Raw genomic sequence first — 20,835 nt, 5'->3', positions numbered from 1 at the left:
TGCGGGCTTGTATTAGTGACCACACACAACTTCCACTGCCTTCAGGAGGCAGTGCCAGAGGAGAGCGCTTTGTCAGCCAGATGGTTTTCAAAGAAAGAACAGGATGGATAACTTCAAGCAACTACGCTGAATATTAATAACATGTTTGAGAACGGAGTTTTTATTTTTAAATATATTCACTCACAAACATCCCTCTCCTGAGAAAATAAGAAGTGAGTGTCCTCAACTTCCAAGGAGTAAGTGGGAACTGGGGGTACTCCACAGCAATTATTACAAAGGACTGAAAATGCTGGCTTATACCCTGTGGGTTTTAACTTACCTTAGCTATGTCTATAAAAGCGTATTATTTTTTATTTTTAAAAGATGCTAAATACTTGAAAGAGTTTATCAAAAAACCTAAATCAAAGATAGACAGGCACGCCTATCAGGCTGAATATATCCTTACCCCTCTGTTGTAAAAAACATGCAATTCCATCATTCAGACTGATGAAACCACAAGTCTTAAAGGAAAGATTCTGCTCAGATCTATTTTAAATCAGTAACAAAACTCTCACCAGCACTCACGGATTTCAAGTGGCAGCGGAGACAAAAGCTCAGTGTGAATGAGTTCCTGGACTTTTCATCATTCAAGAAGGAAACAGGAAACCCAACATATATCTCACACGCTCTGGTATTACACAGTAGCATGATGGGGGTTTTAGGCCCAAGAAGGCGTAAATTTGGCTGTTCCTTACAGGATTCTTGCCCTGTGGTAACTTAACATTGTTTTGTACTTTAGGGGTTCAACAGACTGAAAGTAGAAATATTTTTAATCATGAAAGTAGGATGAAAATCACTTGTAGCCTACAATAAGAACCAATGAGAATTTTATAGAAAAATGCTGTACTTTAGGCATCTTGAATACCAATCCTGAAGTGCTGTGAACCAGGAAAAAAACAATGGGAAGGGGTGTCAAACCTTTACTCAGATGAAGCTCTCAATGTATTTAAATTAGAATGTTTAAGCTCCATTTAGCAGTCTGTGCATTTTACAGCACAGACCACACTTCAGGCTGCTAACGCTGTTGGGAAGATTCTTGTCTGTTTATTACGGAGGCACTTCATTTAGGTGGCTTAAATATTAGCACATATCCACAGTTCATCCCAGGAGAGACTGCAGTTCATGCTGCAACTCCAATACAGCTTTTATAACCAAGTAAGCACTGGAACAGCACAAGTCAATACTCTCCAGTTTGTGGAGCTGCAGTAATGTAGAATTAAAAAATCAGACAAAAAAAGAATAAGAACTGGAAACAGCATCTCCACAGCATGCAACATTAAGTGATGCAGAGATGGAACATCTTGGAAAAAGTTGGCACAGCAAATATCTCTCCGAAATCCTACTGATTTGCCACATTATTTGCTAATGCACACACTGCCCACAGGCTCTTGCATGCCAGCCTAGAGCTCTTTCCAGCTCCTTCCTCTGAAATATCCTGAACAGCACAAAAAGGCACATCAAAATCTCCTTAGAGGAGATTTGTCTTCTACAAGAATTCTTCATAAACAGAAATTCTCATTCCTTCAGAGTTTATACAATTTCAGTTCTACAAAATCAAAGACTTACACAAAATACCTTTCCACAAATGTTAAGAATTTATTTGTCCAAAAAAATGTATAAACACTGGACAGTAAGCATGTCAAGTTACATGATGAATACAGTACTCCTCCGAATTTGCTAGTCTGTAAGCCAGCCACCAGCAAAGGTGAAAAAAGGAAACTGCATGCACATTTGTTGTTTAAGAAGAATGCATTTAATCTTCTAGGTCATTGTGGAATCAGATCTACATTAATTAGAATCATGTTTTTACATAGTTCACTGCACTAGGAAAAGCAAAGAGAAATCCAAGGTAACTCTCTGCAGTCTTACCTCAACTTTATCTTTAGATTAATTATGTAGTGTGCCAGAACACATATCAGAAAAGGAAATATGAAGTGGCAAAAGAGCAACAAACACACAGAAATATTACAAAATGGTTCTGACTTACCTATGTGATAAAGTCCTATCCAGTCAGTCGGGTCTACTTCTTCCTTAATATCCCAGAAAATGATGAGGTTCTGAGATTGCCCCAAGGTGTATTCGTACATACTAGCTGTCAAACTAGACCTGCTATCCGAGGTCACTAAATCAGTGTCACTGTTGGCACGCTGCAAGTTCATGTTCTCAGCCATGGTGCCCTGAGATGCCAAACTCTGCAGATTCTCTGGGCTCAGAGTATACCGTAGCTGTGGGTTGCGACGTCGCACAAAAAGCAGATGTTCTCGGGCTGAACTGGCCATCTCTTCTCCGCTTTTGTCAATTTACGTGAAAAAGTTGTTGTTCAGAGATCTATCATGAAGAAGAAAAAAAGAAAGTGTGAAGTAAGACAGCAGGTTACTCCGTCAAATATTAAATGGAGAGGCATTAGTGCAAAAGTGTTCCTACAGAAGCCTAAAATGGACTGAGTAAAGTCTTTTACTTCATTTCTCTACCACTGCAGCCACCTCAGTGTCTGTACATAAAAAAAACCAAAAAAACATGAATCACTTGCAACAAAATTCAGAGTTAACCACACACCATGAAATAACATTTGTAAGCCAGAAAGCAATAGAAAGCAAAACATCCAAGACCATCTATCAAGCAAGACCAGCCACAGTAACAAAGCTAATTTAAGTCTGGCAGTAGCCTAAAGAGTGAGGAGATAACGAACTCATCTTCCACCAAAGAAATCACAGCAGTATATGATGTACTTTCACTTAGATATGTTAGTTTCCAACAATACTCTCTATGCACTGTATGTTCAGAATCAGTAAAGTGTTGAAGATATTAATAAGGTTGGACATATTTCAAATATGGTGTCACAGATTTGTACTACTATAAAATAATTTTGTAAGGATTTTATTTTTTAAGATACAAAGCATAGCTTCTGAGATCCTCTATAGCATCCAAAAATGTCAGACCATTGACTGGGGCACTTTAGACTATGTATATATATTCAATTAGCCCATGTCAGTTTATCTGTGCAGTCAGATTTTGTTGTTCTTTTCCATACATCAGAAAACAGAGGCCTTATAAATTCAACAGCTTTCCTCTAGCCCTAAGGAGACACTAGAAGGTCTTCACTGAAACAGTCATGCCAATGCCATCACACCATAACTTCAGAAGCAGAACTTGCATCTCATTATCCATAGCTACCTAATGTACTGCCATCTGAAAATAAGCCCTCACATTACTCACAACTTGAGATAAATCATCAGAAAGGAAAGACAAGAATAGCAAAATACTAAAACAGAGGGAACAGTTTATAGGAGGATAGAATCGGTGATGGAGAACCTCTTGCCATAGAAGGAATATGAAAATGTCCTTATCTAAGCTACATAACTTTGACCAAAGTTGTTTGCCTTTTTCAAAAGCTATAGTTTATATCAACTCATTGTTTATTTTACAGAGGAAATAAAACGGTCCTTATCTGGCAGAACCATTTGCCTTCAGAAGAAACTGAATTTTCTGGTAATGTGTTTTTCAGTCAAAACTGTGAAAATGATCTTCCGTACTATATTCACCTGGAATAGGAACCATGTATTTCCTCCAAAGCCAAACCAAACCAAAGCAGTCCTCCTGCCCAGTAGTAACTCCAGAGCTCACCGGGAAGAAATTGTGTCCTGGGCTCCTTACACTCTTCATACAATTTGAAAACAGTATTTCAACATTTCTGACCAGATTGCAACTTAACCAGTGACAACATCAATTATTCCACTATAGTATCTTCTATGAGGGATGTATACTGCAGGAAAGATCTCCTTATTTTTACACATACAAATAACCACATATAAGAAAAATGTGTGCATGTACACGTATTAAAAAAGCAAGTAAGAGGTACCTGTGTATTATTCTCAGGCTTTCTTCTTGGTGTCATAGCCTTCAGCTATCATACGCAGATACATTTGTTCTCTTAAAATAACCCAAGCATTGTCAGACAGTGCTGAATGTCACCTGCTATAATGTTCCTTGTTTTAAGGAAGGAAGCCTGTAATGCAGAATTAGGTAGAGCCCACAAGAAGTGAATGGATTGGTTGGCCACTTCCATAGTATTATAATTGTAATTAGACCTACAGTGCACTACTGCTATCAATCAAATGTCTGACAACTGGTTTATTAAACAGAAACCTCTGCTTCTAGAGGTCAAAAGACATTTAATTATAAAAAGAAAAAACAAGTGCAGCACTTGGAGATCCCAAGATTGTGAAGAAGAAAAATTCATTTAAAAAAAAAAAAAGGGCATTTTCATATTTTGAGGGTTTTCTTTTCCTATTCATTCCTCTTTCCTCACGTCATGAATCTTCAAAAACTGCCTCTTCCCTTCACTTCTATTTCCTAACACTCATCTTCAATTTTCTTTTTAATAACATTTCAATGTATGCACTTTCAGTGTATCACAAATTCTTCTGCTATTTTTCAGCTTTTCTTAGATTGGAGATGTTTTGAAATATTAAGAACTAACAAATGGGAAAAAGTTCAACTCATCCAGTTGTATGCAATTCACCACACACTGTACACGGTTCAGCATCAAATATTGCAGAAAAGGAAAGAAACAAAAATTCAGTTCATATGCAGAAGTGACAAGGAGATTACCATATTTACTTCACAAAGTATGCGACACAGTCTTTCCTGACATGAGCAATGTTTGGCTGCATACCCAAAACAATTTATTTTTGGTGCTGGACGTCAGCGGGGTTCACTAACTCCTTCTCTGTCATGTTCCCACCCACTGCCTCTGACACCAGTGTCAGTGACGAAAAGGAAACTTTGGTACAAAGGGCCTTCTTAAATGAGAGTCAGGGAAGTTAGTATCTTGTTTCTCTACGCGGAGTATTATTCAATAGATCTGAAAATCCCGGGTGACTTGAGACCAGAAGGGTAAATAAGAAATAGCCACCAACTTCCCGACAAGCCAGTCACGGCGATCCCCCCCCCCTTTTTTTTTGTCCCCCTTCTTTTTTACTTTGTGATCTGGGCAACGGCACACAATAACAGTTACGTCTTAAACGTCACAGTGAAAGAGCTGAACCCCCCAGTCAGGAAGAGCCCCGATTTGCACCTGAGCCTGCCCACCCCAGCAAGCGCAAACCCCTGCCCCGGTACCACCGCCCGCCGCACCAGGAGATCCGGCGGCATTAATTAACAGACTGACAGCACGCTATCAAGTTAATTTTCTTCCGTCCCACAACTAGAGATTTATGTAATTTTGAACTATTGTATACAGTGGTTTTACAGCAGTAAAATCACTACAAAATAAGCGTCATGCAGGAGAATTACAAGTTAAAGACAAAGTTTTAATAGGAGGGACAAAAAAATTCCCTTCAGCTGCAGAGCAGTACACTGTGCCCGGGGCAGCACTGGCGTTTGTTGGAACATACCAAAAATTTGTATGTGGCAGATGGACAAACTCATCTATGTTTAAGGACACACGAGAACTAACTCGTACTGGCTAGGACTATCCCACAGTTTGAGAGATGAGAACAGCCTGAGAAAAACGTTAACTCCTTTGCAACAGTCCATTTTCTTCAGTCCTAATTGTTATCACTCTGGTGAATCACAGACATCATTACAGTTTCTGAAAGTAAAGCACACCACAAATCTAAATGCCGGGTAACTTCTCTGATCCTACTCATAAATCCAAGGGTCTTAAAGTCGTGATTTAAACAACGATCGCAACAAATCAATTTGCAACTAACAAATTAAACTTGCATATAAATGAGCTCCTATTACAGAAAAAATACCTCCAAAAATTCAGGACTCAGGCTTTTAGAATATTTTCTAAATTCAGTGAAGTAGGTTGTCAAGGGGCTCTAGTGTCAGACAGTACTCTGCTACCTAGCATCTCACAGTAAGCTGGGAGGTTAATTAAGGAGATTTGTAAAGAGGGAAATATGACACTCATATTGTAGAAGGGGATAAGGTGATTGCCATAAAACCCAAACCATGAAGAGTGATGGAAGGGAAAAAAGAGCCACTACTTCAATTATTTGCAGTCTGAAAATTCAGTCTGAAGATGGGATGAAAACCTTACACAGTGCCTTCCTGCCTATAAAAGGAATTGCTTATCTGACATTTGGTTAACAATTCCCTATGTCTGTCATTAATAACATAACTAACAGTACACTAACACATACATCCTACCAGAGACTGAAAATAGGAATTATCCTCCCACCTCCAACTCCTCCTAAGTGCCACTGAAACAGCATTTGCATCCGGACTATACTGTAAAGACAATACCCACGATTAGCTGCGTGCACCTGCCCTGCCATGAAGGTTTGGCTAATCAGGCTGCGTGTGATCAGAGCAGCGATTTCACTAAGTATCAGAGCAAGCCGGCAAGGCATATTGTTTCAGGAAGGCAAGCTGAAATGTGGAAACTGAATCAAAAGCATAGGGAAAATGTAGGCATTTCAGAAATCAGCAGATACTAACTTTAGCAAAGTATTTTAGTTGAAAAGTGAAACCTGTACCAAAGCTGCTTATCCGTATCACAGCGTTTTCTTCAATTCTTGACAAGAAGCTTAGAGAGAAATAGGACTGATTTCCTCTTAATCTTTAAGTGACAAGTTCAGGATTATTTCTAAATATATCCCTCAATTACTAATCATAGAGGGACCAGAATTGGGAAAAAGTTCCACTTAATATACAAAATACGGATGGGAAAAATCCACTTGCCCAACCTTCTTCACTAAAGGAGATTGAAAAGAAACGTCAAACCATTTCTGACATGCAGTCAAACATTCAGTAGTTTAAAAAAATACATGAATGGAAGTCCGGGAGTTCCAGCACAGGAATAACCAAAAAAATCCCACCCCACCATGCAAAACAAGCCAGAGTTCACATGCTGCCCTGTTTATCTTACTCATAACAGTGATTCATTTCTTGTTTACGGAGTGATCTTTTAAGTGGCTTACGGGTCTTGCTAACAGCCTCTTCCCACAGCATTTACTGTAAACCCACCCTATAGGGCTGCCCTGGGAGCGCAACCTGTCAGCCGCTGGGCAAGATTTGTGCTCTGCGTGGGTGGCGGAGGGTGCTGCCGGGGAAGCGACGATTAACACATTTCACTGGGGGACTGCCTTCACGTCACTGCACTGCAACGTCCCGTCACCCGCGAGAGGAGTGAGGCGAGGAGGTGGGCAGCGCGGCAGCCCGCCAGCCGGGCTCGGCAGGGAGAGCCCTCGGGGAGCGCTCTGCACCCGAACGTCTCTGTGGCTGCACGTCAGATGGGCAGGAAGAACCGTCCAGCCCAACCGGCCCCCAAATTTTCACCCCGTTCACAGAATCATAGAATCATTTAGGTTGGAAAAGACCCTTAAGATCACCAAGTCCAACTGTTAACCTAACACTACCAAGCTCACCTATAAACCATGTCCCTAAGCACCACATCTACACGTCTTTCAAATACCTCAAGGGATCGTGACTCAACCACTTCCCTGGGCAGCCTGTTCCAGTGCTTGACCACTCTTTCAGTACAGAAATTTTTCCTAATGTCCAGTCTAAACCTCCCCTGGCACAACTTGAGGCCGTTTCCTCTTGTCCTATCGCTTGTTACTTGGGAGAAGAGACCGACCCTCACCTCGCTACAACCTCCTTTCAGGTAGTTGTAGAGCGCGATGAGGTCTCCCCTCAGCCTCCTCTTCTCCAGGCTAAACAGTCCCAGTTCCCTCAGCCGTTCCTCATAGGACTTGTGCTCTACACCCTTCACCAGCTTCATTGCTCTTCTTTGGACACATTCAGATGATGCTTGGTATCTCTCTCAAATGCCACTCCCATGCCGAGATAAGCAATCCACATAATTATACAGAAGAACACATTAAGAATATGAAGAACAGAAAAATGCTGGTTTCCCAATTATAGACTCTGTGACATTGCTTTGTTCAGTACAAAGATTTATAAATGCTACAATAAAGGGCTCAAACTGACCAGCTCTGAGCTCTAAGTGGTTGAGAAAAGAAAATGCTTCTTGAAAAAATTCAGAATTTGGGGATTTTTCTTCCCACAGAACTCAAAACTAGCCTATTTGCTGGGATAAGGTATGACTACAGCCCTTGTGCAGCTATCCATGCGCTGGCTTCAAACTTGCTAGAAACTCTGGCAACAGCAGAACAGTCAGAATTCACTGTCAGCTGCAAAGCCTGCCTAAGAAGCTGGGTGATGGTTAACCGTATGGTTAACTCGTACGCTTAACCAGCCTGCACTTACCCTGCCCTCAGTACTAAAGAGCTTCCAAGCTCCTTCAGAGCCGCTGCGTGCCTCTGCCAGCAGGACAGGGGGGGACCCTCCCAGTAAAATTCACCAGCTACTTACTCAGCAAGATCATCAGTAACTGATTTTGCCCGAGACAGAGATATGAACTCGATAGCTCTTTAAATTTCTTTCTAGGCCTATATTCTACATGTAGAAATACATGTATTTCTACAAGTATTTGGAGACACAGATTTGGTCTATTACAAAAAAAAAGTAATAAAACCAGATAAAGCTGACATAAAGCATCCTTTTCTATACAGACAAAAGTAAGAGAAAAGCTTCATCTTTCTGCCCAGACGTCCTTTCCTTGGTATTCCTCCTGGAATATTTCCAAGGATTTCTACTCATCAAGTTCCCTGCAATCCACATAACAGAATTCCTCTCAGAAGGTGTTTCACTGTCTGATTATTACGATTTTTCTCCGTTAGCTAACATTTTATCAGATTCGAGTTAAGCTAACATGTTTGGATGCTTCCTATTCAGCCACCCAGATAAAGATGAATGTAAAAGCTGTCACAGTGTTCAAGAGCCAAGAAAAATCAGCTATTTGGGACCTCTATTTTTCTCAACTGTTTACCAAGTAGAGGGTAATAAGGCCTCTTTACTTACATGACCATGGCTATATCCTAAGTCTTTAGGATGATTTAGTATATAAATTAATCAACTTGTATCACGTAGTGGAAATTTAGTATTTTTCCAGTAGATCATGAAGTTCAGTATTTCAAAAATATAACAACCATTATACTACATAACTGTACAGTTCTGAGCATCAACATCAGGCAGAAAACTGATGAGATCCTTCAGCTAAAATACAATCATAACTGTTCAATATTGCTACCTAGAATGCCTGAGTGCTCATTAGGTCTGCATGATTTAAATAATAAATTATGCAGGTAAATGATATGAACAAGTCCAGTGATGGATATCTTAGAGGAAAAAAAGTGATCATTCTAAACCTAGAGATTTGTGATTGAATTAAAAGCAAAAGAGATGTCATAAACTTGAAAAATCACATCATTACACCTCTGACACCATTTTTCTTTTTAATTACAAGGATACTGAGGATATCTCAGAGATTAAAAGGGAAAGATCTTTTTCCCCCAGTTCTTCTAATTTGCACATTTGACAGTAAATTTGTATTCACTGCTTTTCCTTGAATAGCCAGTTCTGGATGTTTCTTTCATCTGGGGTGCTCTTGAAAAGATATTAAAAATATAGGAAACTACCATCATAACTGACACAGGACTTAGATGTAGTTTAAGTACTTAAATGTTCTTTAATTTCTTTCTTTTTAAATGGAGTAAAATTCAAATTTACGTTAATTCAACTTTAAGTTAATTGGATAGTAACAGTCTTTAAATATAAATTGTTCTATCCAGAAGCGCAGAGACAAATTAAATTCAGAAACACTTTGTCTGCTGACCTGCTTACTTTCTCCTCTAACAAAGCCCCCTAGATTTTCATAATAGGACAATTACTGGATACTCTTAGAAGCAGCTTAGCCCGAAGCAATGATGATGAAAGAATTCAATAAACTTGCTAGTTTCCAGAAATGAATCTGTATGTGCAGGATCGTTTAACCAGATTTCCTTTTTTATCAAGAAAATTGCCAAGAAAGTCAACTGAGGCATTTTGAAAAATGCAGCGTTTTCTAAATCTTCTCCTAAGAGAAATGTTTTGATTTCTCCATTCAAACCATCTCCATGGGAGTGCCAGATTAAATTACCGGGCAGGTGGCTGTGCTAGGTAGCTGGCCTCCTCAGTGAAGAGTCAGAGGCTCCTCCAAAAAGCAATTCAGAGTACCAAAATCACTCCCCTCTCTCGATCTGGGGAGGAAGTTGGAGTAACCCGAGACCAAGCAAAACAGGACAGAATTTTGTCTAGATGCCCTTTTCCTTCGTTGCCCTGCTCTGAGCCATGCCCAAACCACTGGCAAAACAACAAAAAAAGTAGACTGTGCTGAGAATACCCTGCCTTCGGTCATCCTCTGAACTCGCTGCTGGGAAATTACAACTAGTACCGGAATTTACTTCTGGAAATTGTATTCAGATGTTTTAAGGTAAAGCTAAAAATTACTGTGCTGAAATTTCACAGGGATGTTGCCATACAGGAGAGGGAGGGGGGAAAAGGAAAGAGAGCGAATGTGCACATGCATACTCTAGTCTCCTTTGGACTCAAATCCGGTGACTCAGCTCAGATGTTAAACATCAGCTCAGATTACAAAACCACCATATATTTCAGACTGGCTGAAAATCTTCCCTAAGGGAAAAAGCATACAGTTCAGCATAAATATGTATTTGTAAAAAACAGTCTATGCAGCACATTATTTGGCCAGAGAATAGCTCAGTTATTTCAGAGTGTAACAGAATATCTATTTTAGACCTTTTCAATGCATTTTTGTACAGTTCATTTGTAAAGTCAGTCCTATACACTTTTGTATCTAGGTGGAAACAAATGTCACTCTCATATTATATTACCTTAGCTGCTTGAGTAAGGCTTACATCTTCCATGCCACCAACTGCGACTCCCTTACATCGGGCAGAAGTTACTGCTCAAGCCTATTACGAAGACCAGCAGTCTGAAGGGTTCTGCATACTTTTGACAGGTCTACACACCCTGACCAGTAGCCATCAGGCACTGCTGTGCTTTCAGTACAACTTATCATACTAATTCTCACATAAAAGCTTTAGCATGGAGCTAGCTGGTACACAGAAGATCTGGCCACTGCTCAAAAGAGTAAAAGGTCATAAACATGACTAGTGTACACATATGTATAGCCTGGCATGCCTAGAGTCATACCAGTTTTAGAGTGTACTGACTGACATACTGCGTTGTCAGTGTAGACGAACGTCCCATGTCCCTGCACTGCTATCCCCACAGCTAAGATGGAGTAAGCAAGCCCTAAAACATTTCAAGCTAACTCACCCAGGTGAATTACAGTGTTCAACACCAAGGGCTTGGATAACGTGTCTGAATTTGCACTGAAGAGATTATGGAGGGTTCACACAATCCTTTCTGCTGTGGCTGCCAGGCTGTGAGATCTGGCTGGCCTGCAGATGTATCTTGGTATTGCTCTGCAGATATACAAGAGGATGTCTATGGCCTAAATCTCATCCCTGTCTTTCACCAGAAATAGCAATATAAGAACTGCACATAAATTTAAGTGAAATGTCTCAGATACACTCTTATCCTCTAGACTATTCACATGAAGAAACAAAACTTGACTGGAAATTCTAGTGCAATTTCATAGCCAAGAGGCTATGCTCCGTATGCATTATACGGTCCCTCAACCTCCTCCTGGAGTGGTAACTACTTTAACCAAGTTCATTTACTGCAGTAATCCTACCTGTAGCACCACCGCTCAAAGGGTTGAGTTCACAAATGAGGCAGAGACTGGAGGTACAGACATGTAGCCATCAAACCCAGCGTATCATGAAACTATGGCCCTGGATAATTCACGATACAATATTACTCTATATAAACTTTAAAATCAGAATCCCTACTGCCAGAGGTTTGATCTTCAGTGTTGTTGACACTGATCTATCTGCTGCTAGTTGCCGTCGATTGGTTGTCCTGAAGAATTTCCCTTGAAGTACTGATGCAGTTGCTCAGTTTAGCCTTTTGATGTCAGGTCACACAACCCATCTAACACTTAGCCCCCTTCACAGGTCTATACCAGAAAGACAGACTATAACCTCTGTGAGAAGTACTTGTCACAGGATGGGAAAATGTGAATTTAATTATTCTGTGAATAAAGTGTAATATATGCTCATAGTTACATATGTGAAAGCCTGCAAGAACATATGAATGACAAGAAAAATGGGTAGCCCATTCAACTCTCTTGAAACTCCCTCCTGTCTTTAGGACTTCCAGAACATCAGCAGCATCAGCCCAGAATTCCCCGATTACACGTCTTCCCCCAAGGATTTTTCACAACAAGGGGCAGTAAAGACCAAAATACAGCACTTTTACAGAAAAGAACAATTTAGCGTTTTTCTGTCCAGGAAAGTAAATAAACACGTAACCAAAAGAGAGAGTACAATGCCAAAAAGACTGACAAACAGCAAAGAAAAGATGTGTTCCTCTGAAAAAAGAAAGGAAAACTGCGAAAAAAGCCATAATTCAAAAAGCCATTTATAAAATAATGCACTTGTCAGAAGAAGTAGTACAATTATTTACTACTTACTATCAGAGTAGTTCTGCAGTTTCATTCATTCATTGCAATCCATACCAATGCAGATACTATTCAATGTGTGTCACATCCATAAATGACAGCTGTATTTTAGCAATAACCAATAGAGACTGATTTAAGTATTTATTTGGCAGTTATTAAAAGGTAGTATATATACCATGCAATAAGCAATTATATAAATTTATTTTTATTCAATTTTAAACTGGAAATCCATTCTATACTGACGGAAATCCCTGAATATACAATGAATATGAATGAGCATTCATTGTTCCACCCATCCAAGTCCAAATCCAATACAATCGTTCCCATTATCAAGCCTGTACAAACTCAGTTTTCTACTACGTAAAATTGATTTCACTCACTGAAATGGTATCAAACCACCACAGAACAGGTACATCTGTCATGCTGAGAGATTCCCACATTATCAGAAAACCCAGGAATGCTCCGTTCCTCTCAAAGCAGCACACCACTTCCATTCATGATGTTATTTATTCATTTTTGTCACAAAGGGAATATTACAAAAAAATACTGAAATTACTGAAAAACAGCATTTTGTTGTGTAAAACATATATTCACTGACTTCAAATTCAGGAATTCCATAACTGACACATGCTAGCAGACTAAAAGTAGAATAAAAAAGAGTGCCCACCAGTCTGCAGATAAGTAATTTCCCTGATTTCCCATTTTTTAAAAGTTCTATCCTAGTCAAACTGACTGGGAAGTGGGGGTGGAAGATGCCTAAAAAAGACTCAGTTGGCCTCCTTAAAGAACAAAGAAAGATTAAAAACAAAACCAACCCAAAGCTTTGTGTACCTAACTCTTATAAATAAACAATAGATACAATCAGTAGATCAGGAAAACAGGAAACAATTATTTTTAAAAACTGACAAATTTTGCTGCAGTGAATTTAACTGTCCATCAGTATAATTCAAATTTCCGTCCTCCTGCCCCTTTTAGCCTTCTGGTATTTCAATTAGGAACATTTTACCAGTTATAATCTCCCCCCCTGCATTTCCATAAAGATCTGAGGAGACTCTTTAGCTGAAATAAAACATCAGAACATTTCTGCCTGCCTACAGTTTAACGGAGCTTTTTGCCTGATAATATACTAAGCAATCGGCTACCAAAGACGTTCCTGAAACTAGGAGGAGTAGTAGAAGAACTGTTAGGCCAGCTCAGAGGCAATGCCTTTTGCTTGCTGATGGTGCAAGGTATGTCCTTAAGGAGGTGCCATTAGCAAAAACATTTCAATACTATCGTATTTTGTGTAACAATATTCCTAGATTCACTAGAAATTTCTTTTAATCGGCTTTTGTTCAATTTCCTGTCTTCATAACACTTCAAAACGCACAAGAACCTGTAGCTAAAAGGTAAAAATTAAGCCCTATACTCATACATACTTTTCTGAGCAGAACTTACAGCGTTACCACAGTAACACGCTGCTAAAATGCAGTGCTGATTACGTTCAGTATATTAAGTTACAAATATTGCAGAGAATAAAATAATTATGAACGTAGTCTTTGCAGAAACTAGAGATGTTAAGCCCTAAAGATTTCCTCCTCCAGAAAACTTACCTGTTCTACACTCTTTTAAACTGTTTCCTTATAACCTGCAAAAAAGAGCCCAGAATAAGAAAAAAACCAGCTCTTTGTCTGCATTCTGTTTGTACTGTTTGTCGGTATTATACACAGGTGCTGATCTTCAGCTTCAATAAATCGAAGTAAAGTCAGTAGGGCTCTATACCAGGTGTTGACGATACTGCCCTCTGTACTTGCAAGATACATCACTTTTAATACTCAACACACTTTGGCTCTAAAACAAACCAGTTCTGTTGGTTGTCTTTTACAGACCAGAAAATAGTAACATACAAACATTTCCAAGTCTAACATTTGTTTTAAAGAAATGCAAACTGCAATTTTATATCCTGCTTCAGATTTTCCCCAGAAATATAATTTAGCTCAGAATTTCATGCCTGAACACTACGACAGAATTCTTATGCACCAACTATTTTACTATTTTTTGTTTAAAACACTACTTAAGTAATTTTAAGCAGACATTTTAGCTGGATAATTCAACAAACAGGGTAATTCATCATGTTAGTAAAAAGAAGTCAGACCGGTATCTAGTTACTGTCTTCTGGACAAATGCTCTTCCACAACTCTGTGAGTCAGATGAATTATTTTATATCAAAAGGTTATTAACAGAAGATGCCAACATTTGTTATGGTGTAGCATAGGACACTTAAGACATACTCCACGCCATACAAAGTCCCTGTCTGCTTAATGCTCAACAGCTGCAGTGCAATCGCTGAAGCTGTCAAGAGGTGAGGACCACAGCTCTGCGGAAACACAGTCTGCGTCAGGGAACACGCTCAAAGCACAGCGGCACACACTACATTTCAGAGAGAGAACCAGAAGGGAAAAGGGAAATGGATAGAAAAAGCTTTCCCTATTTAAAAGTTTACTGATTTACAGGTTACAATCTGTAATCACACTGAAGAGAAGAGAAAAACAGTTAAGAGCCCTAAGGAACTCCAGTACAATATCCAGAAATGCGGTACCTCGCATACACCACCATCACCTGCCAGCGTACCCAATACACGTTTGTGCCTGGTCTGGGTTCTCTATGTGAGAAAATTATTTGAGCTAGAATGCAGACCACTAGGGAGTTAGAGATAGAGTTAGAGATAAAGCTACCACCGCCCATGCTTCCTTGCCTTGTGAGTACACATTACAATTCATTATTCGGTTCAGTGATCACAGACTGTTATTTTTTTCGTTGCAGGATTACGGCTGCATTTGCTGCTTTCCTCAGTTTCTGCACTAAATGAAGCAGAAATCCTTCAGAATCTAAATGAACAATTAATGAAAAGACAACACCACGAAGTGGGCTATATAAAGATGAGGCCTATTATGAATTAATACTTTTACTATTAAATATGCATGAGTTTTTAATAAGTAGAGCTAAAAATAGAGACATGTATCACAGGATTTCTCCAGGCTGTACAATTTTCATTCATCTTCATCCTGTGAAGAAATGGGCCATTGCTAAAAGGACTCTCACTGTGCATTTTTACGTTGCTGTCATTGGCCCTAATTCATCGTCGCACAAAAAAAAAGCCTCTGGCATCCAAGCATAAAAGATTCTGAAGACCTCCACCCTCTGCCATAAGGTTTGAAGGAATCTGCAGCAAACTGTGTGGGTTTTCATAGCCCGCTCACCCATCTACCAACAGGCACACGTCTCTCAGCAGCCTCGTCCCCATCGCCACTCTGTGTGTTTAGAAAGAATCCATTTGAAAGACGACTCCTGCATCAGATAACAAACAGCAGCAGATGTAACCACTAGACTTAAATAAAACTGAAATAACTATTTAAATCTTTACTTTTTAATCTTAATATTTCATTTAAAAAATACACATATTCTCCTCATTCCTTCATCATCCCACCAAAGAAAGAAGTCTAAAATTAAGCCAAATGCAACGAATTCAAATATTCTGTTTGGATTTTAACATGCATTTCTAACATCATGTCACATTACAGGTATAAACGAACAACAGATTTTAATAAAGACTGCACTAATTCTGGCTGAGAGCGAGCGCATTCTGGAACGCGGCACAATTCTATATAAATCCACCCCAGGGCGTAGGTGCTACAGCACCAGGAAACGGAAGAAGATTGAAATCAGTGTTTATAAATACAGCCAAGAAATCCTAGCACACATACCACCAAATATATAAACAGAAGTTAAGACAATCTCATCTGGAGGCCTAAATTTCCTACCCTTATTTATGTTGCAGAATTTTTTATTATGTTTAAAGACATTTTGGTTTATGTACTCATGTTTTTAAAATGACGTTGGTGTATTTAAATCAAAGCACGCATATTGAGTTAGCAGTTGCTAATGCTGTGTGGCAAAGGGAAAAAAACCCAAAGAAATCGTAGCACACTGCATTCTAGTATCATCTTAAATTACTCTGAAATCTGTATTATAAAAATAATTCTGGTTTGATTTTGAATTTTGTCTATTTCTCAATGCATACCAACAAAAAGTAATTTAATCCACGTCAGATATATTCCTAATCAAAAATATTTGTATCACCTATTACCATTTTCACCTTTTTTCTGGGGTTCAGTACAAAAGGTGCGATAACATGACAGGGTTTTTCACTGGAATGTCCTTGGCTTAGTCTTTGTGAAGACAATTTAGGATTTGAGGTTTTCATAGACATACAACTACTAATTCAGAGTAAAACTGACATGACTTTCTGGAAGCTTAAAATTCCATGGGCAAAGCACACTTTTCTCCCCCCCCCCCGAGCTCCATCCTAGTAAACACTCAGGATTTATGTTTGTTTTTCCTATGACACATTATAGTCGCAGTGATTAGAGAGACAGATTTTTTTCAGCTGTTTCAGAAACAATCAGTCTTTTACCACAGCTGTAGAAATACACAGAACCAGAAAAAAAACCCACAACATTGACATCTTTCATTATTTTGGTGCCTTTACTATTCACAGGTGCATTTTGGGCTTCAAATAAACATCCCTCCCCTGACCATCTAGGATCCAGGGTTTTGGGTCGGGGTGGGTCGAGGGGTTTTTTTTTGTGGGTTTGTTGGGTTTTTCATCCGGTACAATATTAGACCCATCTGTTCTTCTTTTTTCTGTCCTCATCCAGAATATGTTGTCTCGCAAGATCTGATTTCTCTACAACGGCAGGACGAGATCCTTTCCTGACCCTTCTACCACCCTTAAGCCCTTCCGAGTGCCTCGAAAGGAGTCTGTTGCAGCACGATCCACCAACAACCTATTTCCTCCAACGCAGTTCAGCCTTAAAAATCCGGTTTGTCCTAGAGCAGCCATCTCTCTGTCTCTGCGCACCCTCTGAATACCAAGTTTGAACAATACGGTCATTAATCTTGCACCAAGCACAAGAATTCCTCCTATCCCTACCCTCTGGGCACTAGCTTGCAGGGATGGCCACGACAGCAGGAGAGGCAACCAACCATACATTCAAGGTAAAGTTTGTAGTCTGGCATCCATTTCCAAAAGGTGGAAGATATCAAAAGCTCTATCTAGACTCATCATGCAAGAGAAGCATTCACCGCTTTGGTATAAACAGGGAAAGTTTTCTTAACGCTCAATAGGGCACTCCCTCCCAGTACCAAAAAGTATCCCCGTATTTCGTATCTTCTCACATCATAAAAATGAACGGGAAAAGATACAGCTGGATATACTTGTGAAAATCAGGAACTCTGACAGGGACATCGACTTTGACTTTAGCTGGTAATTTGGGTAGTGATGATAGCTACAGCACAGTGACAACAGAGGAAGAAGGAACTTCCTTTCTGGGTACCATTTTGCAGATCTTGGGCAGAACCTGGCCCCGGAGAACGGTAAAGTCAGATTCACCTAAGAGGTTTCCATTATGGATTAATAAATTTTACTTATTCATTTATTTTAAGGCATGAACAGGAATCTGGAGAAAGAGTACCCTCTTCCCCTCCAAAAAAAAAAAAAGCTGGTAGCCAGATGCCCAACTCATACTGGGACTGTGCGGTGGGGGAGGAAGCAGCTTATCATCATTCAGTATTGCCTGTGCAAACCTCCTGCCTCTTAATACCCAAAGAATAGTATGAAATGCTTTGGTTTAACCTAGAAAAAAACCTGGCTGTAAATAGCTATATACAACTTCATCAAAACCCAATGACATAAAAGAAAAAAAGGAAGAAAAGGGGAGGGGAGGGGGGCATGACCCTATCCTGGTTGGTTGGGTTTTTTTTTCCTGTTAGTGGAAATGTCCCTGCATTTTCCCGCATTTGGAAGTTAACTTCACAGGGTGACCTTCCCAAAAAGTAAGATGCAATGCAGCTTTCTGGTTAGATAATGCCACTGCCTCTGTGTCAGGCCTCCACTTGTGCCAAATTGTCACAGCCAACCTCTGTTGTAGGTTATTACTAAGCAGAATTAAAGAGAAATCACGAGAATCAAATACCTGCATACTGATTGGACTTCATAGTTTGCCAAAACTACAATGTCATTATTTTAAGACATATGAATGAAGTCTTCTATCAACACCGCTGGTTAGCTGGCGGTTTACTATGTAGTTTGAGACTGCTTTGATTTATTTTTTTTTAATAGTTTGTATAACAAATTATGTGACCATATGATTACAGTCAAATTACTAATTATTACCACTAAATTGTTTTCTCCCTATGATGTAATTACTGTAGCTCAATAATAAAAAAAGTCAGGTTTCGGCACCCACCTTTCCATCAGGTTCCAGAGCAGCAAGTTTAAGCTGTGTTTCGTAAACAACAATAGCAGCCCAATCAAGCGGAGGATGTTGTCATACTCCACTAACAATCCTACCCCACCCTGTAAAGTATATACAAACCTCAGATTAAAATACAAACAAATCTTACAGCTGCCAACATCAAAAACTCGGGAAGGACACTGGAACGGCAAAAGAATACCAGTTATTAGACAAAGCAGTGATACAACAGAAAAACACTTTTTAAAATAATGCTGCTAGAACCCAGAAGCTGAACACTTCAGAAAGTCACAACCACCACCAGAAGCAGCAATTAGCTGTTCCTGCCGTCACCGCCTCGTCCGGTGACAACACAGGTCTGCTGCTGAAGTGCCGTAGCTTTACAGACACTGAGGAATCAGATCACTCATTCATTCAAAAAGCTTCACTGGAAGCCTTTCGTAACACCCTGCAAGACTCCAATACACATCAGTGATGCCAACTGCAGCTGGGAAAGCAGAGGCTGCTGAAAATGGCTCAGCAAGCCTCCAGTACTAACGTAACGTAGACTGTATTAGTTAACTTCAAATTAATATCCCTACTGGACATGGTAGAAGTTTTGAATCCAAGTGTCATAACGCTGAGTCACCAGTTTGTGATCAGTAGAAGAAATTAATTGGAAATTCAGAGGTTTCCACTAGTACTGACTGTAGGAAACAAAGCAGACTATTTTTACAGTCACCAATACAAATATAATTACTTTAAATCCGTCTCTCCTTGGTCCCAGAGGAACACATATACCAGCGTTGCTGACATCCCATCAGATGCTGTATCTTGACTAGAACAAAAATAGAGCTTCAATTATAAAACATGCTATTCTCAAACACATTTATTTTCTAGTATTTCTTCTTAACAGTAAAGAAAAAATTGCTTTGTAATTGCATCCAACCCAACACAGAGGTAAAAGTAGTTCCCGCTGCAGCTGACCAGAAGTCACGATCAACTCTGAGCAGATACACACATGACATACACTCATGCCAACTGCTCCCCATGAAAATAACTTTCTGAAACCTACTACTTTGCTTTCTGGCATTTTCTAGAAAATTAGCACCAAAAGTGCTGGGTTAGCAAAACCAATCTGTACTGCAATGGATTGGCAGCGTAAATTTGGATCATCACTGTAATTGCGCATCTTCCTTAATACCTTACCTCAGAGCTACAGTTCCTGAAGCAAATGGTAATAAAAGACCTAGCAAAGGTACGCTTAAGAGTGCCAGAGCACGCCTGTGGCATTTAAGTGTTAAGATACGCAAACTGATCCTTCTGATGCAAGGAAAAACCCTGGGATAACATGCCAACCTTCAAAGCAAACTGGCAAACACTTATTTTATAATAAATAAAGACAAAGGTTTGACACAAGTAACAATGAGCACTTTCAAAACTGAAGTATTGCATGACCGCAAAAGATCAAGTGTTAAAATTTGCTTTCTTCGCTATGAATTTCAGTGATGTAACTAACCTCCCGGGTCCTGAACTACATCCAGCAGCAGCCAGAGGCTGCACGTGCCTGCGTGTGTCAAGATGAGATGAGTCTGGAATCGTCCCCATCACTCGCTGGACATCAATGCGAGGGGAAGCTGGTGCTGATCTACTAGAGTTCAGCTCTGACCAAGAGATGTACAGGGAGCATAGGTTACACAAAAGCAAATCGATAGGTTGTTAAAAAGTGTTAATAGCACACTTAGCGGTTGGACAGACCATTTTGCAGAGGGAGAGGCATGGTAATTAAAAGATCAGAAAATACTGCCACAGATCCATCAGGGAACTTTCTAGCGGGTCAGAAAATTAAATTGTTCCCATTATATGTCATGCCACCGGCCTTTCAGAGCTAACCAGAATCTGCAATTCTTTCATTTCACTCTTCAAACAGTCCCTCTTGTTCTCTTGCGTGCACAGAGAATGCAGGCGGTCTCCTGGCCCCCGCGGCTGAAAAGCACCTGGGTTCCATGCTCTAACACCACTCTCGGAAAAGCTTACAAAGGCTCACGGTATGTTACACGCACCCCATTTTAACCAGTATCC

General features: G+C 39.8%; 1 protein-coding gene across 1 annotated transcript in view; it reads right to left on the bottom strand.

Moving 5' to 3' along the window:
* HECW2 (HECT, C2 and WW domain containing E3 ubiquitin protein ligase 2) overlaps positions 1–20,835 on the bottom strand; it is a 167,137-nt gene that overhangs the window by 110,300 nt on the left and 36,002 nt on the right. Inside the window, exon 2 of the mRNA XM_075153622.1 lies at positions 2,027–2,367. Within this exon, the coding sequence (XP_075009723.1) occupies positions 2,027–2,318 (292 nt within the window). The 5' untranslated portion in view covers positions 2,319–2,367. The remainder of the gene's footprint in view (positions 1–2,026; positions 2,368–20,835) is intronic.

The sequence above is a fragment of the Calonectris borealis genome, chromosome 6 (genome assembly GCF_964195595.1).
Source record: "Calonectris borealis chromosome 6, bCalBor7.hap1.2, whole genome shotgun sequence".
Taxonomy (NCBI): domain Eukaryota; kingdom Metazoa; phylum Chordata; class Aves; order Procellariiformes; family Procellariidae; genus Calonectris; species Calonectris borealis.
This window is presented reverse-complemented; position numbering and strand designations above follow the sequence as displayed.